Consider the following 27,304-nt stretch of genomic DNA (forward strand, 5'->3'; position numbering starts at 1 on the left):
GAGGAGATGGGTGTAGGCACCTAAGGAGCTGACCTAGGGTGCCTGGTTGATGGGCCTGAGACAGGCACTTCCCTCTGCTCAGGATCCTTTGCAGTGAACCCTCGCTCTGAGCAGCTTGCTAGCTGTGAGGTGGTGTCAGCGCTTACGTGGCATTGCAAACGCCACCTGGCAGAAACATAGGCATCTAGGGGATGTGGACACCTATGAAGTTAGGTGGCAGCTGAGTGGCAGCTTTGAAACTAGACGTGGCACCTAAATGGTGGGCTGGACAGCTAGTCTCCTAAGTATCTTTAAGGATCCGGGCCTTAGGCTTTCTCTGTGCTCCTCTGTAAAATGGGGATAATGGCACTTCCGTACGTCACAGCAGTGTTGTGAGGCTAAATACAATACAGACTGAGGTGCTCAGACATGATGGTGTTGGAGCCAGATAAGAACCTGTGAGAGTTAGAATCCAGAGTCTGTTCAACTGGGTGTGGGAGCAGTGCTTAATTTGTAACGAAAGAGGTGCTGGGGCTGAAGCAAGTTCTTTTACATTCATAACTGATGCGCTAAGCCTAGGGGGGCCGGGGCTAGGAACTGCCAAACTTAGAGGTGCCGGGGCTCAGCCCTGGCACAAGTTAAGCACTGTGTGGGAAGCTAGGTTGACTAGCAAGGTTTCGATTGTTAGCTCTTCTGCTGCCTTGCGATTCAAGCAGCAAGCGTGGTCTCAAACTGGGTGGGGGAAGCTTTTTGTGTCTCTTTCTATGTTGCCTTTTTTTTTTTCTTTTGAAATGCAGAGAGAGATATTTTTAAAGCCATCCTAGGCTCTTCCTTGACATGTCTCAATCTCTCATATCAGGCCTGTTTTCCCCAAGACACTCCTGGCTCCGGGTAGAGAAATAGCCAAATATAGTGAAGATAAGATACCACTCAGTGTGACTTCTCTCTACTCTGCACCATTTGATAATATTGTGGCAGTAACAATGTTACACAAGGCAGGAATAAATATTAACAAAGCGCTGATCCTACATATAGGTTTGCTAGTCAGCTATGTAGCTGTAGGTTTGATTTTAACTGTGGGGGTGAATGGATGTTGGCTAGAGTTGGGCCTGAACTGAAGGTCCCTATTAGAACTCCAGATCCAAATGTCCTATCTCTGTAGTGGGCAGAATTAAAACCACAGATCTGAAAAATGCTGAAACTGAGAGTTTGAATTCTAGATCCTAATCCAAACTTTTCCAAAGTTAGAGGACTTCCTCCCAGGGCTGCCAGAGAGGCACAAAGTCTTACAATTTGAAAGATATACACACTCCGTGGGCTGCATACCTTGGTTACCAAATTCTGTAAGCGTCCCCAGAGGCATCTTCTACCTAGGTACAGGATAATTCATTGAAAGTCAGAGAAGGGGCTGTTTTAAACATCACCACTCCTAGTGATGTTATTGTTTTAACCTCATGCTTGTTAAAGCTTGATTTCCCTTTCCAAATGGTTTGTGGGACCCCCACACTTCCAAAAATAAACCCATGGCTACGTCAGTGTGACAGAACTTGGACATTCAAAAAGGAGAAGCTGCTCTACAGATGTTTCTTTTGCCGCGAGAAATGATTTGGAAAACAAACCCAGCAGAGATGATTTATTACAAAGCAAATACAAGTTATGGATATACTAGAGGGAACCAACCTGAACGTGCAGATGGAGATTTGCTTGGCCCTTGACTTTATTATTTTCTAATTAACACTGGACACCAAAGCTATCTGAACACTACTGCACTGCACCCTGAAACTGACTGACATGGTACGTCTACACAGCAATTTGGAGCGAGTGGGAATGAGCCTCCGTGCCAAGGTTGACAGACTTGGGCTAGCAGAGTTCATGCTAGCACTGTAAGAATAGCTGTGTAGACAGCACTTTGAGCACTTGCGGCTCGGGCTGGAGCAGAGACTTGCAAGGCGAGGGAATGGCACTTGCATGCTGGCACCTGTGGTGCCACACATTCATACTGAAGATGAACACAGCTACTGGCTGCATTGTAGAATGGTGTGAAACTTATTTGCCTTGTGGGATACACTTTGGTCTGCCTGGTATTAGGTGATGGAACAGAGGAGAGTCAGAGGAAATAATTTGCTTCTCAGTGAGAGTTGTAGACAGGGCCAGCCACTGGATTAAACATCATTCCGAGCAAGCCAGAATCACAGCCCCCATGGTATAAATGTTCCAGGATGAATGTTAATAATAAATCTATCACTCCACTAGTGCTCCCTGATTTGTAACACTCTGGGATGCTCTTCTAGAATGCTGGCCCAGTGTTTGTTGGGCAAAATCCACTTGGAAGTCAATACCGTTTTAGTGAAGTTCTGCAGGCTACTATACTTTCAAAAGCATTTTGCTAACCTGTAGACAAGCAACCATGAGGATTCTTAACGAGTGGGTTTCCGTGGTGCAACGAATAAGTATATTGGGGCTGAACACGATTATATTTCATAAAAGGCCTTGGTCACTCACCACTGTCAGTTTCGGGCTGCTTGAAATGTGCACGTGCCTCATTCAAAGGCATATTTACACTGTAGCAATCAATATTAATCTTTATACAAAATAAAACAAATTTCATCCCATAAAGATCTTATTCAGTAATATAATGGTGGTGGAGGAGAGAAAGGGTGGGAAGAATACGTGTTCCCCTTGCACCACAGCACCTGTATACATTTGCATGGCAAGGGTAACAGCTCTTTGGTTGGAGGTTTGAGTGGCACAATCATGAGATCCTGCTGAAATCCAGGTTGGACAGCTTCAAATGTTCATTGTCAGGGTGATAAACTAGTAGAGAAATAAAGACCAAAAGTTATGACTGATAATCCCAGCTACCACCATCAAACCCCATGTGCCAGAGGAAAGGCCCTTGTAACAGCACCATCTTGTTTTGAATCAGTGCCTTACAATGCAGGGGAATTTTGATTCTCGTGCCAATGAGCTAGTGCTCTAGTTTAGTTGTAGTTAATACCAATATTTGTTAGCAAATTTAATGGCGAGATTCAAGCACTTCATGACTAAAAGAAAGACAACAGGACAAATTCTTCTCTCACCTACACATGTAAATCTGAAGTAACTCAGTTGACTTTGCTGGAGTCACTCTGAATTTACAACAGTGTAAATAAGAGTAACATTTTAGTCCAATTATTACAAGGAAAGAAATCTTGGGATGCCAAAAAAGAAAAATGTAATAATTCCCAGTAGCAGGGACAGAAGTTGAACGCACACCTCCCCCACACATGGAACTTGTTCAACATTAAGGTCTTTAGTTAAAAAAGGAATGCATTGTAGATCTCTAAGCATTAGATTATTTATTATTATTATTATTTATTATTATACTGTGGTAGCACCTAAAGGCTTCCATTCCCATTCTGCTAGGCAATGTACCACAATCTAACAACCAGATGGGCCCTGCCCCAAAGAGCTCATAATAATTGAAGTGTGAAATGAGGGAGAACAGATGGGCACAACAGACAGACGGGGGGAGCACAAGGAAACAATGAGAAGATACGGATCAGCACAGTAACAAGAGCACAAAGCGCAGCAGCTGCCTGTCAGGCACAGCCTACAGTAAAGGGTGGGATGGATCCTCAATGACTTAGGAAGAACCAGGAGGCATTTTGCTCCAATCAACTGCACCCATTTACCCCAGCAGTGAATTGTGCCCAGAGAGAGTAAGGAGGAGAGAACCCAGAAAGAGGAGAGAAAGGGAGCAGTGAATATGAAATGGTGCGAAAAGGTGGGAAATCAGCTTGGAGGAGACAGAGTTATGCAGAAACGGTGAAATCCTGGCTCCACTGAAGTCAATGGCAAAACCCCCACTGAATTCACTAGGGCCAGGATTATTCCCAATTTTTAAAATGTGACAAAGTTCTAGAGCAGATTTCCAGGTTGTCAGTTTTTATATGAAGTTAGGATCATACCTCATTTATATTCAGGTTAATGAATTCTCTGTTTTTCTTACTTAGTGCCAGGAATATCCCTGAAATAAACATCAGGACATCATAGTTATACAGAGTCCCCATTCACATTCATGCACATAAGCAACCTGTCCCACTGTGAAGTACCATTTGTGTCTGTTCCTTAGAGAGGAAGGATCTGGCTTTCTATAAAGGCTTAGATCACAAGTGAACCCTTAGAATGGGTTGAAAACTGAAGTCCTTGTGAAGGCAAAATGACCATTGACTTCACTGGGTCTTTTGTCTGAGCATGGACTTCAGAAATTAATCCAAAGTTGGCTGTTTGGATGTGAGACACACCCAGATGTTTGGATACACGTCTTACTCCTGAGGGCATTCTGTGCCAAAAAATTAAAAATTCTGCACCAAAAAAATTAAAATTCTGTGCACAATATTTTAAAATTCTGCAAAATTCAGTAAATTTTTAGTTGTCAAATAAATGTGGAGACTCCAGCATGGTATTGGGGAGCACAGCCCACTGGCGGCACAGAGGTGTAAGATCACTATGCAGGTCTCCTCCCCTCCCCCCAGGACATGGACTCAGCGGTGAGGCTGAACCCAACCCTGACATAGTGCAAGGACTGGGCCCTCCCCAGATACACCCCAGGGCCCTGCCCCTCAATGCCAGGTGCACCAAGTGTGGGAGGCAGGCTCACCAAGGCAGGATCCAAATATGGAGGGGCTTAGTGTGGAGGGATCCAGGTGTGGGTTGAGAGGATTCTGTGTGGGGCAATCTGGGTCCGAGCAGCTCAGTGAGGTATCTGGGTGTGGAGGGGATCTGCATGCACAGCGGCTTGTTGGGGGGTTCAGGGTGCAATGGTAATGGGACTCTGCAGGGGGGGTCCAGGTGAAGGTGGGTGGGGCTCAGCGGGGGGGGGGGGAGTCTGGGTGTGGAGGGGATAGAGCTTGGCAGGGGGGCCTGGGTGTGGGGGGACTTGGGGAGGGTCCAGATGCTGGGGATCCACGTGCAACTGATTGAGGCTCAGCGGAGTGGGGATCTGGGTGAGGGTGGCTCATCAGGATGTCCAGGTGCAGGGGGAGTGGGGCTTATTGGGGGGGTTTTGAGTGCAGGGGGGTGAGGCTTGGCCGGAGGGTCTGGGTACGAGAGGGTCTGGATGCACGAGGGTTGGGCGGATGGGGGAGCAGTTCCCTGTACAGGGATCCCTTCCCCTGCAGCTGAGGAGCAATGGATGCAGGAAAGGGGGGGGGTGTTGCAGAGCTTCCTGCAGCGGTGGGTCTGACCTGGCCCCGGATGCTGTGCAGGGGAAGAGGAAGTCCCATCCTCCCCAGCCTAGCCTAGGCCAGACTAGCAGCTGAGCTCGGCGCAAGGTAGGAACCACCAGCCGAGTCTTCCCCAGTCCCACCTCCTGCCCCACAGTGATTTACCTCTCTGACGGTTGCCCTGGGCACCCAAAACATACTGTTGGGGAGGGTCACATGACCGCTCTTGTGGCATCCCTTTGCTTCCCCGTCAGAAAGTCATTTTTCTGTGGGGAAGCAAAGAAATCTGCAGGGGGCATAAATTCTGTGCATGCGCAGTGGCACAGAATTCCCCCAGGAGTAAGTAATGTCTGAATTATATCCAGGCTATCTGCATTTCCTGATTCTAAAAACGTATAGTGGGAATATAGCAGAAATACCTACTCCCTTGCTGTGTTTTGACCCTTCAATTTCCAGCACAGGCTGGAACCCGAAAGGAGAAAGAAGCAAAAAACTTAATAATATTGTTTAAAAAAGTTAACTAAACTGTTTTTGATCCCCATAAAGGGGTTGGGTTTGGTCTAAGGTTTGAGCCACGGTCAGAGGATCACTTTAATCAGAGGCTGATTTACCCAACCCTTTTAATTGCTATTAGTCTGGACAGAGAAAGACCCCTGCATGCAAATGAATCGAGAGCCAGAATTCATAGCTGTATTGTGGGTTATATTTTTCAGTCAAAAACCCAAACAAATAGTTTAAAAGTGTGTAATGTCAACACATGTGTATGTCTAATAATCCCTTACATGGATCACTGACAGCATTTGAAATTGGGGCCTTCAAGATCATTGGGCAGACCTCTAGAACTTGAGCTAGAGAAGTAACTCCACTAGCTGCTTTTAGCAGTGGACTGTTATCCCTTAGTGGACCAGCCTTTACCAGGAACATAACCCAAACTTTGTGAGTGTGTTACACATATGATTTCAGCAAAAGTGGATACTCACGGCTTGCATTCTCTAGGCGAATTAAGCAGTTTAGGAAGTCATCAAAATCAATCTGGAACTGGTCATTAGAATATCTGAGGACAATCAGCTGCAGCAGGTAATTATTGAGTTGAAATCCTTTAAAAATAAACAAACAAACAAACAAACAAATAAATAATGAAGAAGCAGCAGCAACCTAACTGACCTGAAAAGAAATCTGTGAGACTTTAATAAATATCTAGTTATTTGTTGAAAATTTGTTAGAGGGGAAGTACTCTATGGACTGATTCCCTGCCTCTAGCAGAAACTAAGCTGACTGCAAACTGGTTTTCATCTAAAATAGATGTAGAATTCAGAAATAAGAAATTCTGACAGTTTTCACACTACAAATTGTTCCTGTGTCAGTGAAAGTTCAGTCTCCAGTCGAGGATCTGCCCCATAGTTTTTCTGTTTTTCCAACATAAATTGAATATAGCTCAGTGGTTTGAGTATTGGCCTGCTAAACCCAGGGTTGTGAGCTCAATCCTTGAGGGGGCCACTTAGGGATCTGGGGCAAAATCAGTACTTGGTCCCGCTAGTGAAGGCAGGGGGCTGGACTCAATGACCTTTCAAGGTCCCTTCCAGTTCTAGGAGATAGGCTATCTCCATTAATCTTACCTGCATCTGTTAGGGCACTACGAAGCTCATAGGAGGACATGGTGCCGGAATGATCAGAATCAAAATGAACATAGATACTCTGGGGGGAAATGTAGACATTCAGCATTTAGTAAGTTAACAAATCTCATGTATTTGTAGCACATAAAACAATGATGTTTCATGTTCTAGATGCCTATCTTTAAAACTCTTGATTTAGCACAAACATTTAAGGAAGTTGAAGGGACTTTGGTCTGGATCTAATCTGGCTGTGTAACTGAGAGTATATTTGGGATCAAGCTGTCTCGATCATATTTGTTATGAGCTGAGTGAAAGTTGTTATGGGTTGAGTTAAAACCTCATTGAGATCAGTAGGTGTGAACTCACTCTTCAAATAACATAACTGCAAGGGTGAGCCCCCACCTAAGATAAAAGGAGTATGTGAAACCATCCAAAACTTTTTGCTGAGTATTTTATGTGTGCGTGCATGTGTGTGTGAGAGAGGCCGTGCTTAAAGTGGTCTGAAAGAAGTAAAGGGTGAGGGGGGAGTGTCTATCTCAATCTTAGCCCAAAGTTAATTTTCATGCACTTGATACGGACAATTCACAATTTTTGCATACATATAATACACAACACATGCAATTTTTAGCTCAGTAAGGTATGTATACCTATTTGTATAATGCAAATTACTAAAACAAAATATATTGTGAGAGGGGGGAGGTCTGGGGGCTTTGTGAAATTCAGTGGCGTCTATTTGGGAATAGGGGGCTGGAGTGCAGTGAGATTCAATGGAGTTGGGGGTCTCTTTGGGAATAGGGACTGGGGAGGCAGTAAGAGTGGGGTTTGGGGGGGGTCTCGGGAGTGGGGGACAGTCAGTGGGGCTTGGGGGTGTCTGGGGGGTTGCAGTGACAGTGGGTTTGGGGGATCTCTTGGAGGTAGGGGTGCCTTCAGAGACTGGAGAGACTGGAGAATTAAGAAAAGCAACACATATCTGAGAACTCACAATAAAATCATGAGAATTGGCAACACTGATCAAGGTTTGACCCAGAAATTAAATGTTTATCAAGCTGAAGTAAAGTTCCACATTTTCCTTGTAGGACAGGATATATCGATCTTCATTCAATTGTGAATTACTTATATCCATTGTTATATTCACTCTGAATGTTTTAATCAGAAATATCTGGAAATCTCTCCATTGGGAGCATGCATTTCTTAAGTGTATCAGTTTAAAAAAAATCAAACATTTGTATTAAAGGACTGATGAAGTGAAGTGACCCAGAAAAACAATTGAAACTTTGGATGAAAAATCCAGGAAGCAGAAAATTGCAATGATCACATCTTGGATGGAGCATAAATTCAGAGAAGATTATTAATGACCCATGAGAAAACAATTATTGTGCCTTGATATGCAATCCTGCAAACATACTCACATGCTTAACTTTACTACCGTAATAGTGTCATTGATTTCAAAGGGACTGCTCATGGTAGTAAAGTGTGATGTGTGTTTGCAGAACTGGAGCCTAACTGGCTAACATTGTTCCAGACCCTCAGTATTGCTTACTGCTGAGGAGATAAACAATGGAAAACCTCATACTTCATCACATGACTATTTTCCACTAATCAGAAGTCAGCATTTTCTTCTTGTGTGAAACAATAGGAATAGAACCCTCAGGTGTTATTTTGATTGGCCTCCTATTAAAGCACATTTCTGAAATTCATTACCTCAAACATAGTTTCTTAGCTTACCAAAATCACTGATATTTTCAGTAAACCATTCCAGTTTGGGGCAATGGAAAACTAAAAATTGGTCATACTTCCCAGAGGAAAACACATATTTTTAAGAGCTTGTGTTTTTAATCAATATTTTGTGTTTTTGAAGACATATGCCATTAGATTTTTTATCTCTGAAAATCATAGAAATATAGGGCTGGAAGGGAACCTTAAGAAGACACCTAGTAGTTCATCCTGTGCTGTGGCAGAATCAAGTATATCTAGACCATCTCTGAAATGTGTTTGTCTGACATTTTCCTAAAAAACTCCAATGATAAAGACTCAAAATAATGAATACAGTCACATACCAGCCACTTCTTTAGTTTGTCCCAGAAAATCTTGAACTCATTAAATTCCAGTTTCCCATTACCACTGGACTAGTAAAACCCACATTAAGGAAAAATACTGGTTAAGTGAAATCCCATGTTCTGTCCAAATCTACCAGTCATTCCTTTACTCAGATAACAATATCTACACTAGGAAGCCTATGATGCTGTTGAGAGCAAACAATTGCAATGATTGCTGTTGGAAATCTAGAACGTTGTGTGATGTCTCTGCTGAGTAATGTTGGGAGAACACTGTTCCAAAGCAAGAACAGCTTTGGATTCCAATTGGATAGGAATGATTCAGAGAATTAAATTACCTGATAAAAAATGCTACCATATTTTATGTGAATTGCTCAGCCACTGCATTATCAGTATTGCTATTTTTGGGCCAGATTCTGCTACCTGGAGTCAGTCAAAAACCAATGGAACTACTTGTAGAGTGAGTGTGGCAGAACCTGGCCTTGGTGTTTGAGACAGTTGCTATAGACAGCTGAGGTACTTTTTATAGAGGGGAATCGAGATTTGTTAGAACTTGCCTCTTTCTCACATGTGGGGAAATCCTGTCAGGGCTCCCTCAGTCCTTAGGGCCCTGATCCTGCAAAGTGCTGATTTTAATGGGAGCTGAGATACTCAGAAGAACCTCCCAGGAGGTGCTAAGTCCATCACAGGATGGGGCCCTTACTCAGAAATTTTGCATGAGTGAGGGCACCAGGATTTGGCTGGTGATGACTACTACTTCCACCTCGTCTCAACATTTTATCTTAATTTTTGAGGAGAGAGCCCTCCTAATGGCTACCAATGCAGCAAGCGTTCCTACGGGCCACCGTGTTCAAATCTGGGTCTGCCTGAAGTCTGGCAGCTACACCCTACACAAGCCCCTCAATGGGTGGCCTGATTTGAAGAGGCACTGAGCACCCACAGCTCCTACAGGATTGTAAAGGTGCTCAAGCAGCTCTGAAAATCAGACCACTTACTTGGATGCCTAAGTGTGGATTTGGGTGCTGAACTTCACACACTCAGGTTTGAAAACTTAGGCCAGAGTAGTTTTAGAAGCTGCCATCTTCTGTAGAGTGGTACTTTCCACTATTCAGCAAAAGAATAAATGGTCCCAGGTTTTATTCAAAACTGGGCAGATTTGCTTGAGAGCCTCACAAATCTTAACACCCATTTTTGACTAGCCTGGGCTGAGTTTTGAATCTCAAACTAGAGGCAGTTTTGTTTTGTTTGGGCTTTTATTGCAAATATTTGTGAGGAGGTGCCACAAATAACAAGGGCTGGAGAAACAAAAACAAAAGAGGAGAACTTACTAGCTGGATAGGAGACAGATACAAGCAGCAGCCAGCTGCCATGTTAGGGCTGTGGGTGCTTGGTCTGCAATATTAAATGGCCAGCTATCAGGGGAGCAGGCTCAGCAAAGTACCTATACAAGGGAAGAAGCTATTCTAGGAAGCTTCAGTAGTGATCAGGCAGTTGTAAAGGACTGGATTTCCACCTTTTGGAGCACAAGGATCTGATTGACAGTCATTTCCAGGTTTTTCAGATTGCTGCCCAGTAGTTGACATAGCAACATCTTATATATAAATAAAATGGGTGAGATTTTCAGAAGAGCTCAGCCAGGGACTACACTGAAGTCTATGGTAAAATCTGAATGCTTTTGAAAAGTCCCGCTCTAAGTTTCTATAATAAAAGCTGGAATACAATTTTGACACCATCTGTTTGTTGTGCTTCGTGTACCTCCACTATATCACAATATTGCACTCATGTCTAGTATTGGGGATGAGAAAGATCCCCCAGGGCACTTGCATACATTCAGTGCCAGTGTGACCGCGGAGAATTCACATTAGCGTTTATTTGAAAGGATACATCCATAAGAGAGATGATGTTTCTACATGTCATGAGGCTCACTTTCTCAAACTTGATGTCCTTTGCTGAAAAAGCATAACAATCAAGTTAAATAAGAAATAAAGTCATTGGGCATAAACTTAAAGTCTAAAAAATTAACAATGGAAAAAAGTAAGATATAGTTCCAAAGATACTCCTGTGACCACTACCTGTAATTCCGAAAGAGTAATTCACTTGGAGGCCAACTCTGCTGCCTCTACTCACATGAGAAACCTCCAGTGACGTCAGTTAAAATCTCATTCAATAGTACTACTCAAGAGAGTAAGAGCTGCAGGACTAGCTTTGTAAACATTCTTTAAAAATTTTAAATATAATAAAATGACATTATTAACAGTCAAGCAGGGATTGATCATCTCATCATATTGATGATGCAGAGTAGAGCTGATAGAATCACAGTTTAAAAACTGTACGTCCATATATTTTATGTATTTATTGTTGTCTTAACGGGTGTCACACATACTTTTGAATTAGCCATTAAAAAATTATTGCCTGATCCAAAGCTCAATGCAGTCACTGGGAGTCTGTTGGGACCCACCATTATTGACTTCACTGGGTGTTGGATCAGTCCCTTAGAATTTACTTTAGATAACATTTTACCTTTTAACACAAATATTAAACATTTTGATTTCCAGTGTTTTCATGATGAGGGGGAGGGAACCAACCAATCAGAATCATAGTAGTATAATAGTGTAACAGGATGCATCTGCCATTGAAGATTTGCGAGACCTGTAAGCCAGCACTACCCCATCCCAGCTGTGACGTTTTAAAATATCTATGGAGCAGTGGATGTGGTCAGTGAAGGGAGGAAGTCGTCTTGGGGAGGTGAGCTGGGATTTGTAGAACACCACACTGCTGACTCAGCACATAGGCCCTGAGATGGGAGCCCTATAAGCAGTGGGTGCCAGACCTCTCCTCTCCTTTGGTGGTTAGAACGGACTGGGGTAATTCCAAACTGGCCTTGCTCTGGGATTGAGGGGTTGGAATTTCTGGGAAATGTTGTTTCCCTGGCAACTAGTTTGGAATCCTGGTCCGGGCAAGGCATGCTATAGGCAGCTGAACCCATTTTGTTTTGGAGGCAAACTCTTCTGAGGAGGGTCTACAATTTCTAAAGTAACTGGAGGTCCTTTGTGCTACTTGTTTGATGAGTCAGACCAAAGCCCTGGGCAGGGGGAGGTTTTTTTCCTTCTGTTTCTAACCTTCATGGGCATGCCTTTTTGTTATTGTTTGGCCTGCCACAGATAGTCACAGGCCCAGATCTGCAAAAATATGGGTTCATAACTCCCATTAAATCAGTGGCAGTTGGGTGCCTAAGTATTTTTGAGGATCTGGGCTGTATGGGCTCAATCCTGAGTTAAGTGGAAGAGAAAATGTGCTGAACTACACCTAAAACTGCAGAGTGTGGCAAGACGTTCACCAGCTTCAACACAACGAGCCCTTGCTCCCTCCCCATAGCCTGCATAATACCCAAAAGGAGCATAGCTGGAGGTTGAGGATGGGCTATTCCTGAAAGTGCTGAGCCCAGATCCACAGGATGGTAACAAAGTGCACAGCAGCAGATGCACCAGAACAACTGGAGACCAGAAAAATGGGTGACGCGTTGCTAAGCATGCTTCTTCAAAGTATCCCACAGTGCCCAACAAACCTTAGAAGATGATTAACAAACAAAATAGGCCTCTGTAATCCACACTGCATATTGTCAAATACTGTTCTTGGTTACTGTGGTGTAAATTTGGAGTGACTCCACTGACTTCAAGTGAGTCCCTCAGGATTCACATCAGTGTAACTGGGAGCAGAATTTATCCCTTCTTATACAGAGGCCACTTCATGCATCACCAAAGTGTAGGGTGACCATATGTTCTGTTTTGGCCAGAACACTCCCTTTTTTAAGCCCTGTCCTGGTCATCCAGACTTTTTTGGCAAAACTGGGCATTTGTCCATTTTATTCTTGCCAACTGATAACCAGTTGGCAAAAGTAAACTGGACAAATGCCCAGTTTTTCCAAAAAAAGTGGGTGTGACCCTTAGTGGGGTGCAATCCTTAACAGGGTGCAGAGGAATGGGGGGGGGGGCGCGAGGGAGCAAGCGGCAATGCCAGCCTTGCGTGGGAGGGAGGTCTCGGGATCGGGCCAGGCCAGGCCAGCCCCGCGCGGGTTGGTGGTAGGGGGTCTTGGGCCGGCCCCACATGCAGGAGGTAGGAGGGCCTTGGGCTGGCCCCAGGCGGGCAGGGATAGAGGAGGACTTCAGGCCAGCCCCAAGCAGGCGGGTGGCAGAGGGGGGTCGGGCTGGCACCGCATGTGTGTGGGGGGAGAGGGAGACCTCGGGCCAGCCCTGCACAGGCAAGAGGAAGGGAGGGCTGGACAAGGGGGCTTGCAGGGGGCTGAGAGCGGGTCTTGGGCCGGCCCAGTGTGGTGTCCCATTTTCCCTTTGGGAAAATATGGTCATTCTACTGAAGTTAAGCCACTTGTGGGCTGAAACCAAACAACTGTGTAACAGTGCTCTGCAGAGCTACAGAACAGCTGAGGATGGAAAGTGAAGAACACTGTCACACTGGAAGCTACAAGGTAATTACAGGTAGGAAGAAAATAACAGCAGCTGTGTTTATGTTCTCATTTTGTGGACCCAGTGAGCCTTGTGCATGAGCAGATGTTTAGCGCGCATTGATGCTATTCAGTGAATGGAGCACTTGCTGAGATGAGCACACACCGACTTCCTGCACACTCCCATCAAATATAAACACAAGCTGCTGTTTGTATTGTGGAGAATGGCTTGAAGTTTCCTTTTCCCTGACTATTTTAAGAATCAGAAAGCCACATGAAATTTAGATGCCCCAGAAAACCAGAGAACATCAGTACTGCTCCCAGTAACTCATTAAGTCTCATTTTCTTCAGGAGGATACACATAGACTTTGTACTTTTCACAATTTCTTCTTTGGTTTTGTCACTATTTCGTAACTATTATTATCATTTGTTTATGATATCATTTTATGGATGGGGAACTGAGAGATTAAATGATTTAGCCTAGGTTATGCAGAGATTCTATGGTAGAGGCAGGATCTCCTGAGTCTCAGTCCACTGCCTTAGCCATAAGACAATCTTCTTTCTCCAGAGTCGGGAACTGGCATCACTGATCTGAGATGGATTTTGTTGGGAGATAGCTTAGGCTAGGAGTTAGGTCAGGGAACTTGGGTTCTGTTCCCGACTCTGCCACTGACTTGCTGTGTGACATTATGCAAGTTACTAGGCAGTGCCTCAGTTTTCCCATCTGTAAATTGGGGATAATATCCACTTTTATAAAGCCCTTTGAGGTCCTTGGATGAAAGCTGCTATATAAGTGCAAATAAAGTTGTTATTAACACTTACCTTTTTTTAATACAGCATTCAGAACATATTCAAGTTCCTCTGCAGTTATCTCCATGTCCTAGAGTTGAGAAATTAAAGCAGCTGTTACTTTTGGGTGTCTAGATTCAGACATATTGAAAACCTAACAGAATGCAAATATCCATCTGACAATCACAAAACTCTACTGCACTACTGTTACTGGGTTCACAGCTTGCTGCTGAAATCCAAGAAATAGTGAATCACACAAACAACAGAAGGACTAAAAAAAAGGAGGAGATGGCAAAATACAACTGAGCTGCTCACTGACATGCTACATGGAATCACAGTTCTTCTCAAACAGGAGGTGTTTATTCAAACAAAGTAACTGCAGCTTCAGACACAAACAGGCTCCCTCACAGCTTGCGTTCTAGTATTGTCTCCTTTGTTTACCAGGGACCACACGGTTAGGAACTTTATAAAGGACACAGAGACATCTAGTGGCTGAACATATACTGCAAGTAAACATATTATATATGGAACCCTGAATTTTCACTTCACGTGGATTTATGTGACAACAAAAATATATTTTTCAGCTACATAAGGTTGTTCCCAAACCAGTTTTTGTAAAACATTCATGATTTTTATAGTTCATAAAGTTTAAAGCTAGAAGGGATCATCAGAACTCCTGCACTTCACAGGCCGTTAAACTTCATCCAAATACCCCTATGTTGAGCCCAATGATGTCAGTTAAACTAAAGCATTTTAGCCCTCAGGAGACAAAACTATTGTGTGCCACAAGCAAAGAACAGGAAAGACCACTGCCCAAGGCCCCTGTGATGCCAGGGAATTGATTGGGTTTGAGATACACGCAGATGAATCTGGCAAGTGATGCATGGCCCATGCTGCAGAGGAGGTAACCCTCTCCCCCAGTTTCCTTGCTAATCTGACCTGGGAGAAAATTCCTTCCTGACCCAAAATCTGGTGATCATACGAACAAGACTTACCAGCCTGATTGCACCACCTCAGAGCACCGGCCCACCCCAGCTGGAATCACGTCTCTCCCTGTGGCAGATCTCTGCTGTGTCAAAGGAAGGTAAGGCCCCCTCCCCCCAGATTACAAGTGTGTATTGGGGGAAAACTTCCTTACTGACCCCCTCAGGGGACCAGCTAAAGCCCTGAAGCATGACATTAGATCATAGTCATCACCATAAGACAAAGCTAAAAGCGTTCTGAGTACGCACTCACCTCTCCCGCAACCTGTTTAAACAATGCCCGGAACTGTTTTTCTTCTTCGGTTTCTTGTTGCGGTGGGGTTGGTTTAGGGGGCTACAAGAACAGGGAGACGTTAAAACTATCAGAGAGCTAACATTGGTTCTTGCACACAGATTATGAGAAACAGTCACAGTAACACAGTTTAAGACTAGAAGGGAGCAACAGATCATCTAGTCTGGCCTCCTGTATATCATAAGGCAGTGACACAGCCGGCACCCACACACTAAACCCAACCACAGAAATGAGATCCAAGTATTACAGCCCATAGGAAACAAAATCATGATGTGTCACAGGCAGAGAACAGGAGAAACTGAGATGCACCGATGCTTGAGGCCCCTGCAATTGCAGGGTAACAATTAAGCAAGCCAGCCATTCTTTCAGCCCACTGGGGAGTGCTATGCATCTTGAAATAGATATAACAAAATCTGAAAGGTGTATTTTGTATGAAAAATTTAACCCTCCCGGGCACCCAATGTCTTAGAAATTTTCACCTTTCATTTCCGATAGGAGTACACAATAGCATGGGCTAAGGAGCAGGCAGAGCACTGGAGCTGAACAACTGGCCATTGGTGGCCTCCAATGCTACACTGCCTCAAAACTATCAGATTTCTATTTTATAACCACGTTCAGCCAAGTGAAGCCTGGGATAAACAGGTGCAACTGTCATGGAAGTCTCTGGGCCAAATTCAGTGGTGATATTAACTGCTGTGTGAAATACAAGGCTGGGTGTAAGTTGATTATAAAATAGATGTAGGCAGCAAAGTAGTGTAACTTGCCCTGCTTTGGCACTCAGTGGCTGTGCAAAATGAGTGCAACTTGCATGCCCATGTACTGGAAGGGTGTGCACAGAAGGAGAATCAGCTAAGTGAGGACGGTCCCGCACTGTGCCCAATGCTGCCATAGAATAAGAAGTTACTGTATATCCACTGAATGCCAACATGGTGGAAGTTACGTTGATTTGACACTTACACTCATTTTTCTGACCAATATACACCCAATATGACACTTAGCCCACCATTTATTTACTGCCATTCAGATGCCACATGGCAGGCACTTTAATACCTAGGTTAGATGAATAGATGTACATCACTAATGACTGTGACCTTGAGAATCTGGAAATGTAAAGCTCAATTTGTTACCCAGTCTCTGGAAGCAAGGGGAAAACTGAGTGAAATAATGCCAAAGAGATGCAAAGCTGAATCTTGGCTTACTTTCCTTCCGCAAGTATCTCCACTGCAATCAGTGGGACTATTTGCAGGAATAAGGTGAACAAGATCTAGCTTAGGCTACATCTACACTACAGGGGGGAGTCAATTTAAGATACGCAAATTCAGCTACGTGAATAGCGTAGCTGAATTCGACGTATTGCAGCCGACTTACCCCGCTGTGAGGACGGCGGCAAAATCGACCTCCGCGGCTTCCCGTCGACGGCGCTTACTCCCACCTCCGCTGGTGGAGTAAGAGCGTCGATTCGGGGATCGATTGTCGCGTCCCGACGGGACGCGATAAATCGATCCCCGAGAGGTCGATTTCTACCCGCCGATTCAGGCAGGTAGTGTAGACCCAGCCTTAGTCAATACCCAAATATAGTGACTACAAAGTGGTTCAAGGGCTGCCTGTCAGATTTTTTTTTAAGCGTAAAAATCAGCTTAATTAAAAATCAACAGCAAAAATTGTCTAATCATTTTTATGAAAATGCAATATCAAGCTTCTGACCCCAAAATGTTCTGAGAATACGTGTGCATGTTTGAGTGTGAATAGATTCTGTGCCCCTAACTGTGTAATGCTGCTAATGGCTAGATGCTCAGCTGGTGCACATCGGCTCAGGTCCATTGATTTCAGTAGCTATGTTGATTTATACCAGCTGAGGAGCCAGCCCTTAATTTCTTTCTGATTTCAGCTGCTTATCAGCAAACAATTGGAAGAATTATTATTATTATTATTGTATTATTGTGGTTGTTTTACTAAACCCAACACAACTGCAGATTTCACACACACAAGGTAGGCATTCTCATAAAATTCAAATGAAATGAAAAAATAGAAATGGAGCATATTGGATTATGCTGAATTATCCAGTCCTTATTTTAGCTCTGTAGATTTACCTCTGGGAGATTAATGTCAACGTTTTCATCCACATCCCTGAGGGAAACAAAAACGTACTCAATAACAAAGGACTTTGCTGGGGATCCTATCTGTTTAAATTTTCCAGAAGTAAAAGCAAATATAGTATTTTTACTGAACAAATTATTCACTTTGGGTGAAATTCATCCCCATGCAGAGGGTCAGGTCTTTGCATCACTTAAACTCAGGGCCAGCTCTGGCTTTTTTGCCCCCCCAAGCAAAACAAACAAACAAACAAACAAACAAAACCTGCGGTGCGTCGGAGCGGCAAATCAGGGGGAAAAAAAACCCTCAGGGGCGGCTGGAGCCAGGGTGCAGGGGGACTCCCTGCGCTGCAGATATGCCCCGGCTAGCGGGGGGAGAGAGTGGGGGGGAGAGAGAGAAGTGGAGCGGCCAGGGCTTCAGCGGGGCGCTTGCCACGCATCCCTGACCGCCGCGCCACCTGCCGGGAGGGCTCCACGCCGCTCTGGTCAGCAGGGAGGGAAGGATGCGGGCTGCCCTGCCGGGCTTGCTACAGACCTGGCACCAGCTGGGGCAGACGGAGCATGCAGCCCGCTCCCAGCAGGGCGCTCCCCTTCTCCTCACCGCCACCCTCTACAGGGCAGCCGGATCGGCGAACAAAACAAAACAAACAAACAAAAAGTGGCTGTGCCCCCCTAGGATTGGGCAGAATGCCGCCCCATAGAATCTGCCGCCCCAAGCATGAGCTTGCTCGGCTGGTGCCTTGAGCCGGCCCTGCTTAAACTCAAAACAGAGCTTAAGTGGTTCCTAGGCCTAGTGTGAGCTTCACTTTTTATATGTTGTGCAAATGCTTTTTAAAAATAACTTATTCTTTATTAAACATGGTCATTCAGACAGGAAACAAACAGGAGCATTATTACATGTGTAGAACAATATATACTATGGAGCAGTTAAGGTTGCAATTGAGTTTTCATTACTAGTCTGATTTCCCCACCTCCTAATACCCACAAAAATAGTCAGAGTGGGCTAAAAATTGGAAAATTAAGTCTGGAGTCATGGTAGAATTTTTCTACCACATTTTAAGTGTAGTGGAAAAGGGGTTACTGATTTAGGCCCTCCTGAAATAGAAGCGTTCACCAGAAGCGTTCAAAAACTCGTCTAATTCTTTCTTCCCCACTTTGTTGCAAAAAACCTGCCAATCCTCCCACACAAACTCCCCCCTCCCCAACAATAACAAACAATAAGAAAAGGGGAAAAGCTTAGTTTACTAGATTCCCCTGGCTGAGATCTAGTGCACAGCACCAGGGGTTAACTTTTGTTAATTACAAGCGTTGCTGTGGCAATGAACTCCATTTAGTTCATTGGGAGCCTCACATAGCAGGTGAGGGTGCTGCAGAAAGTGTATGGGAGGGATGGTTCTTCATCTCTGGGGTCTCTTGCCTGGAGCATGCCCTCAGGAATCTCTCATGGTTCTTTAAAAACCCAATTAACATGACTGGTGTGTGAGTGTTTTGGAAGTTGCAGGAGGCCTGTTTGACTGACCACTCTCCGCTGATTACTTACTCTGTGATGGCTTTTTTCTCAGAGAAGATTCTCAGGCAGAAGTCAGCTTCCTGGTGTGGCTCAAAAGTAGTAGGAACAATAACATAATCCCCAGGTGGCAGCTTGACTCGGTCAGAGACTTCCCTTAAGTTAATGTAGGTTTTGCTCCTTGCCTTGGAAGGGTGGTATCTGAAAAAGTCTTTGTTCAAGTGTCCATCTTTGCTAGGGCTCTGCAATAGAATTTGAAGCAGGGATTTAGGTTTATTCATTATTGTGTGCAAAATAACTGATGTGCGTGGTTCAGACATGTCAGATTCCCATCTCCCTTACTGATCTAGAATCATAGGGCCAGATACATGCATGATTCACTGGCTTTAGGATCAGGAAGTCACCATTAACCCCTGGCACGCCTCCCACCCCACTCTCCTGTGCTGAATGGAGCTTGGATGCCAGGGGAATCTAGCTCTCAGACTCTAAGGTCAGGCAGGCATTGTATGCAGGGGCTCTAGGATGGAGAAAATCCATTTTGGCAAAGCCCTTCTGCACCAATATTAGGACATTTTAAAGGGAAAGCTACCATTCTCATCATTATTTAAAGAACACAGGTGATTAGATACCACAGCAATGGGTGTGTGATGCAGAAATCTAGACTGACACACAGAGAGATACAACTTGTATCATACAAGGGGGGGAGAGAGAGAAAGAGCAAACATGGCTACTACATCGTAAAATACCAAGTACCTCATAAATAGCATAGCCAATTGTCAGCATGTCAGCACCTAGTTTCCTGAGTTTACGTCGATTCTTTTGCATCAGAGCTGCTATAAATGTGCATTCATTTTGCCCGTCATCTTTTTCTGTCAAATGCAGCTTGATCTGTGGATTAGTCCAAAAGGTGTCTGCCAAAGCAAAAAACACAGACGTTTTTCCCCTCAAAAAAAAAATTAAACTGAGCCAAAGAGAACAATAGAGAGAGTAATTTGAGGTTTGGGGGGTTTATGCGTGTTTTATTTTTCCATTTTCCATTATGTATCTTGATGATTTCAATGCAATTCTGCAGAGAAAGAGCCAAATCCCGAGGGACTTGGATTTTAGTATAAACAATAGCAGAATTAGGACCCAATATCTCATTAAACAGCAATGGTTTAAATCGGAGATGAAAGTTACAAGACAATTAAATGGGGTTTTGTTGAAAATATAAAAGCACAAAGGATCAACTTCTGATCTCATTCATATTGGTGTAAATCTGGCGTAACTCCATTCAATCAGTGGAGTGACTTCAAGTCTACACCAGCATGATCAGAATGTGATGGAAATGGCTGGATTTCCTCACTTATAGCCCTTTGACACAGGTGTTACTTAACTGAGCTCAGTGGAGTTACTCCTAGTTTGGACAAATGTAAGCGAGAGGAGAAAGAGGTGTACAAAACTGAAAGGCAAAGAAAAGTATTTCTCTCAAGTGGAATCTGGTGACTGTTTTGATATTTTGCTGGGTTTAAGCTAATTGAGACTCCGCTGGCCTTATTCAGCACACGCTTGTGGAAGTTACAAAGGGGTGTGTCTATAATGGATGCTTCCACGGGAGTGTGAAATTTTTCTAAAGAAATCTCTGTTCACCTAGAAAATTTCTGCACCCTCCAGCAGTGGAACCTCTGACCCAGCTCCCTTGATGGACTGTCACCTCCCACTTGTTGGTAGCATTGTCCCCAAGAGCATCTGGGGTGAGGTTGCAGATCTCAACTTTATCAAAATGTGCTTTGAAGTCTTCAAAGTTCATCCTAAACGAAAGGAAGGGAAACCAGTCAGTGCATCACACTAGTGACTGAACAGAAGCAGCAGCCTAGGCAGAAACTACTCCCACAGACCAATTCAAAATGCAGAGTATCAGAATATAGGGCCGGATCATCAGTTTCTGTAAATCAGTGAAGCTTCATTGATGTGCGTCATTGGAGCTATGCTGATTTACACCAGTTGAAGATCTCTCTCCCTAGACCCGATTCTCCTCTCCTTTACACGAGTGTAATCACAAGCAACTCCATTGACCCCAGTGGGCCTGATTCTGATCTCTCTTATACCAGTCTTAATATAATGAGAGTCCACTGATTTCATCGGAGTTACTCCTGATTTACACCAGCGTCAGGGAGAGAGCAGAATCAACCCCAATGGAGTGACACTAGTGTAAAAACTGGTGTGAGAAGGGAGGCTCTAGTCTTCTAGTCTCACAGCTTCTGGGCCCAGTTATCCTTTTTAGAGCAAAAACAGTACAGAGGGGGTAAAAGTTCTGCCAAAATTGAACGATAACCAAGTGTGATACGCTGCGTACAACCATTCCAACCCACATACCAAGAAGCATGCAGACAGCCCAATGTGCAGCAAGACATAGGAGGGGCCCACTGGCACTTCACTTGCTGTGAATGGGTTGGCACTCAGACCTGAACTGAACTGGAGTAAGAACCAGTAGGGGAAGTATTTACCAAGTCAGAGACTGGTGTGCAATACAGCAGCCACTGCTGGATAGCACGGGAAATAGAGCAGGAAAACAGTGTAGCAGAAACCAGGTATCAAGCTGGGCAAGTAAACCCAGATCCTCAAAGATATTTAGGCTCCTAACATCCTTTGAAATCAACCTTTGAAGATCTGGGCCTTAGTGACTGAATGACACAAATGAACAAGAATGGCAGGAAAAAGCCAATGTGCTCCAGGCAATGTGTGTGGGTGGGTGGGTGTTGACAGGATGCTATCCTCACAATAGCACACAGGGGTAGCAACATCACAGGCCCACCAGCTATAATAGATTCCATATTCTGCTGAATAAGTAATAGGAGCCAAGGGTTACTTTAACTTACATTGTCCTAGAAACTTTTCACTACACATTTTTGATAGGGGGGCAAATGACACGGTTTGATTTACATGTGAAGTACTTATCAGCACTTCGTTGGGGTTGCTCTGGATTTACACTGGTGTGACTGAGAGCAGAATATGGCCCTACATCTTTGAAAGAGAGGGAGGGAGGCAGAGACAGAGAGAATTAGAAGCTGATTTGCTAACTAGCCCCAGGGTTAATCTTTCCCTTCTGGCAGAAGCACAATAATGAATGTGAAATTTGCCTCTCCTCTCTACCCTCCCTTATCAAGACTGACCTTAGTTACTCTTGGTGTAAATCCAGAGTAACTCATTGCAAGTTACTGAGATCAGAATCTAGCCTTGAACATGTTACCCTGAAGGTCTTGCTAGTTCCTAGTTACCAGGAACCCAAAGGGTAAAAGAGACAAAAATTCTTATCAAAAACATATTTCCCATTTGAAATGTCTTAAAATGTGTTTTCAGCCATATTTAACACAGTTCATGCAGCCTTCTGTAGTTTGCTTTATGCCACTCTGATCTTTTATCTTGCTTTAAACTGCCTTATCTTTTTTGACAAATGTCCCTTTTCTATTTGAGACGAGCCCACATAGAATGCATGAGAATAAACTGGTAAAACATGATAGAAAAAAACCCCGCATGTAGGTGCTATTATTATTTATAATGTAGCAATTAATCCATGTGCTCTGAGAGAGGCAGGAAAGCTAGCCATATCCAGAAGCTATAGAATAGCTCCGGTTTTTAAACTGTTAGTGAGCTGTTTATTTCATTTTTCCCCTTTAATTTTTCAGGTCCAGTATGTCATGACTTGCAAAATAAATACCTGTTGGGATCCCTGAAATTAAGATTTAACCATTATTAATTATTATTATTATGACTACTGCAGTAGAATCTAGGGACCCCCCTCAACTCCATTGTGCTTGGTGCTGTACACATAACACAAAGAGAACTCACAATCTGAACATTTAAGACGTTGAACAGAATCACAGAATTTAGGGGAACTTGAGAAGTCATCAAGTCCAGTTCCCTGTACTGAGACAGGACCAAATAAACCTAGACTATCCCTGGCAGGTGTCCAGTGATGAGGATTCCATGACCTCCCTTGGAAGCCTATTCCAGAGTTTAACTACCCTTATAGTTAGAAAGTTTTTCGTAATCTTTAACCTTGCTCCCTTGCTGCAGATTAAGCCCATTACTTCTCATCCTTCCTTCAGTGGACATGGAGAACAATTGATCACTGTCCTTTCTGTAACAGCCCTTAACATATCTGAAGATTGTTATGAGGTCCCCGCCCCCCAGTCTTCTTTTCTCAAGACTGTTTTTCAAAACAGGCCCACTTTTTTTTAACCTTTCCTTATAGATCAGATTTTCTAAATCTTTTATCATTTTTGTTGCTTTTCTCTGGACTCTCTCCACATTTTCCATGTCTATCTTAAAGTGGGGTGCCCAGAACTGGACACAGTACTCCAGCTGAGGTCCCATCAGTGCCAAGCAGAGCAGGACAATCACCTCACATGCCGTACAGACAATACTCCTATAAACAAACCCGAGAATGATATTAGCCTTTTTCGCCACTGCATCACATTGACAACTCATATTCAGTTTGTGATCCACTATAACCCGCCAGATCCTTTTCATCAGTACTACCCCGCTAGCCAGTTATTCCCCATTTTATAGCCGTGCATTTGATTTTTCCTTCCAAAGTGGAGAACTTTGCGCTTATCTCTACTGAATTTCATCTTGTTGAATTCAGACTAATTCTCCAATTTGTCAAGGCTGTTTTGAATTCTAAATAATACCTAACTCTCATATAGCATTTTTCACCAGTAGATCTCAAAGCGCTTTACAAAGAGGTCAGCATCCTTTTACAGATGGGGAAACTGAGGCGCCGAGAGGCGACATTTCTTGCTCACGGTCATTCAGCAGGCCAGTGGCAGAGCTGGGAATAATACATGGGTCCCCTGAGTCCCAGTCAAGTGTTCTATCTACTAGACCACACTGCTCTAAATGACAGCAAAATATGAGAAAAAAACAACTGAAAACTCTTCGGAAGTTGTTAGGCTGCTCTGTGCTGATTTCACTACTTTCAGGTCCATCAGGATGCACAGCACACGCGGTAGATGCCAAGAGCATTTGTGTAGCCTCATGAGTCATTCTTTCACCAGGTGTGGCACAAAAGAGCTAACGTGGCAAATGCTGCATTGAATCACCCAATTCAAATGGCATTAGTAAGATGAAATGTGATATACAGGAATGGAGTATTTAGACAATATAAAACTTGCCAGACTTGTTTTTGAAGCATTCCTTACATTGTGCAAATCACCTGTATCTGATTAACCCCTTCAGGAAACAAGTCAATCACAGTGTCATTCATTTCGATCTTGAGAACTTTAGAATTCACAATGTTTTAAATATATTAATGCCAGTTGCTAAGTATGGCATTTTAAATATCTTAAAAATATACTCTGTTATTAAGAATATGTAAATTGAGAGTGACTTATATCAAGGTTGTATTGTACCAGTCCTCTCTTTGGATTAAAGCACTAATTTCCCAATTCAGAGCTATCCTCCTCTGCCTCACTTGGCCTGCCTGCTTACTGTATTTATTCTCATCGGCATATTTATATTTCAAAGGGGTACCATACCAGAATTCTCCATCATCTAGCACTGTCTGACACAGGCGTTTTTGCTCCGATGTGCTGACTGACTGCCATTCAGGAGAACTACAAGAAAACAAAGTCAAGCTTTACAAGGCTATCAAGTACTTCCTTTCCCTTGGCTCAAAGACCCCAGCTGGATATATTAGCAGATTACACCGCTTTCAGATTGATTTTATTTGAGCAGCATCCACAACAGGTGCCTTTAAAGAGCCTGATCCTGCTGCCGTTAAAACCAATGGCAAACTCTTCCAGACAGAAGCAGGATCACGTCTAAAATCTTGAGGTTACAGCACTGCTGTATTGACCAGTATCACTGTGTTTGCAATCTTGACACCATCACATTAGGCCTGTTTCCCACAGTGAGAATAGGGAATACTACAAAAACCAAGGTAAATTTAAGTACTGTGAGTGGTATATCTCTAGATTGTACATCCACGGTACTGTAAACCTTGTTGTACATCTGAATCATTATTGCCATGAAGTTTATTGGTAGTTTAGGACCATCCACTGCTCCCAGATGAAGTCAGTGGGAGCAGGACGGTGCTCTTTAAATGTACAAATGAGTGGAAAGGGAGACAAATTGCTGACGTCCCAACTGAAAATCTATTTTTCCATTTCCATTCATTGCTGCCATTCCTGGTTCTAGCAGGGATGGAAGCAGAAAAGCCTAGATGTTTCATGAAAGCCTGCTCTTACAGCAGTATAATTCCAACCTGATTCTAAGCAGTAAGTACTAGAAGTCTCTCATGAGATTACTAACCTAAGCCTTGGTCCTGCAAGTCAACATGTTAGTGTAGACTCCCATGCCCACATGGAGTCCCATTGGCTTCAATAGGACTCTGTGTGGACACTGTGATCTGCATTAGCAGTTCCACATGCAGGATCAGAGCCCTTTTTGGCAGATACAGCACCGGATCGGCAGGTAGTGTTCGAAATATTGGGGATCGATTTATCGCGTCTCGTCTGGACGTGATAAATCGATCCGCGAATCGACACCCGTACTCCACCTCGGCAGGAGGAGTAAGCGGAGTCGATGGGGGAACCGTGGCAGTCGACTTGCTGCCGTGAGGATGGCCAGGTAAGTCGAACTAAGATACTTCGACTTCAGCTACGCGAATAGCGTAGCTGAAGTTGCGTATCTTAGTTCGAACACCCCCCCTCCCCCCGGCTAGTGTAGCCCAGGATAAAAATCTCAAATGGCCTGATACCTATTCCAAGCTTAACTGCTAAATCTTTTGAGGTTTAATTATAATTATAATCTCTAATTATACTGATCAACTATTCTCCCATTTTTGGAATTTACAAAGGATCGTAACTACACTTGGAAATGTAAATATCTGGGATTTATTTGTTGATAGTTTTAAGAGAAGGGACATCTGAATCAATGCTAGAAATTTATCAAGTCTGCTAATTATTTCATCATTTTTAAAGTGGCATCAGGATATATTATGGAACTGAGTCTCCTCTCATTTATACTAGTGTAAATCGGGAAAAACTCAGTTGAAGACAATGGAGGTAAAGCAATGCAAGTGATCGCAGAAACAGGCCATGTATAAATGTAATCAAACATGAAAAATACAGCTAGTAGGAATTTCCAAAATAGAATCTACTGTTTACCATTTATGCTGTTTGCTTTTAAAATGACTATTATTTTAATTTCATCCAGCTTGGACAGTGAAAGAGACTAGGGAGTTTCACTTTTTTCCCAGCTGGCATTTGTTGGGTCTTTTGCTCTTTACACAGCAAATGTAATATGAAGGAACCACACAGGCAAGTGTGGTCCAAATAATGATCTTTAATAGCTACACAGAACATGCAAGGCCAACCTACATATATATCTTGGAGCTCTGGCTTCAGAAACATAGAACACAGTGAGTGCCATTAGAGGGCTCACAAAATATTTAAAGAGATACTGTCCAATTCCTATACACTACCTCAGCACTTTCCAGTTCTCATGCAATAGCACAGTGTTTGGATATTTGTGTTGCAAATACTGCAGGGGAATGTTTAAATAATACAAATTATACATTTTCCATTGGAATTGTCTTAAAAATACACCTCTACCCCGATATAATGCTGTCCTCTGGAGCCAAAAAATCTTACCGCGTTATAGGTGAAATCGCGTTATATCGAACTTGCTTTGATCTGCCGGAGCGTGCAGCCCCCTGCTCCCCCCCCCCCCCCCGGAGCGCTGCTTTACCACATTATATCCAAATCCGTGTTATATCGGGTCACGGTATATCGGGGTAGAAGTGTAAAGACATTTATATTAATAGTGGATTATGTTTCTATTTTTAGCAGTACCTACATTTTGGGACTAAACAATCTTGACAGTGCCTCTTTAAATGGTAACTGAGCAGTCTTGACACTACTGAAGTCAGGATGTTATGACGATGACAGCACTGTTCTGCATGTGTAGGCTGTTAATTAGAAAAGGCTGAAAAACAGCTTAAGCTGCAAATAACTGCAGAAAACTATATACAGAACACTGACTTGACTTCCCTCGTCAGTCTGACCTCTATGCAATACAAATAGTTATTATACATAAAACTAACTTGTCACTCCAACGGCCATTCCACTCCACTTGACCCCATGGATTTCTTGGCCGTATGAGTTGCACCTTTCGGCCTCGGACACTCACCTAGAAATAGGAAGACAAAGCAGAGAAATTCCTGAGTGGCCTTACAATATAATGAGACTATTGCTACTGTAATAAATAATCCCTGGCTGGCTGCTGTCATTAACTAAGAGACCATTCTCCTCCAGAGTGAATAGGCTGGATAACTCTTCTGGG

At 43.6% G+C, this 27,304-nt stretch overlaps 1 protein-coding gene across 1 annotated transcript in view; it reads right to left on the reverse strand.

The window, feature by feature from the left end:
* Window positions 1-1,597: 1,597 nt before the first annotated feature.
* The window catches only part of CAPN9 (calpain 9), a 45,128-nt gene continuing 19,421 nt past the window's right edge, over window positions 1,598-27,304 (reverse strand). The window contains exons 7-20 of the mRNA XM_065588987.1: window positions 27,066-27,151; window positions 24,496-24,573; window positions 20,606-20,766; window positions 19,730-19,887; window positions 19,010-19,218; window positions 17,467-17,503; window positions 15,338-15,418; window positions 14,135-14,192; window positions 10,738-10,802; window positions 8,857-8,925; window positions 6,803-6,881; window positions 6,167-6,283; window positions 3,930-3,988; window positions 1,598-2,793 (exon numbers count right to left, since the gene is read on the reverse strand). Coding sequence (XP_065445059.1) covers window positions 2,767-2,793; window positions 3,930-3,988; window positions 6,167-6,283; window positions 6,803-6,881; window positions 8,857-8,925; window positions 10,738-10,802; window positions 14,135-14,192; window positions 15,338-15,418; window positions 17,467-17,503; window positions 19,010-19,218; window positions 19,730-19,887; window positions 20,606-20,766; window positions 24,496-24,573; window positions 27,066-27,151 — 1,284 coding nt within the window. The 3' untranslated portion in view covers window positions 1,598-2,766. The remainder of the gene's footprint in view (window positions 2,794-3,929; window positions 3,989-6,166; window positions 6,284-6,802; window positions 6,882-8,856; window positions 8,926-10,737; window positions 10,803-14,134; window positions 14,193-15,337; window positions 15,419-17,466; window positions 17,504-19,009; window positions 19,219-19,729; window positions 19,888-20,605; window positions 20,767-24,495; window positions 24,574-27,065; window positions 27,152-27,304) is intronic.

This window comes from Chrysemys picta, chromosome 3 (genome assembly GCF_011386835.1).
Source record: "Chrysemys picta bellii isolate R12L10 chromosome 3, ASM1138683v2, whole genome shotgun sequence".
In the NCBI taxonomy this organism is placed as follows: Eukaryota; Metazoa; Chordata; order Testudines; family Emydidae; genus Chrysemys; species Chrysemys picta.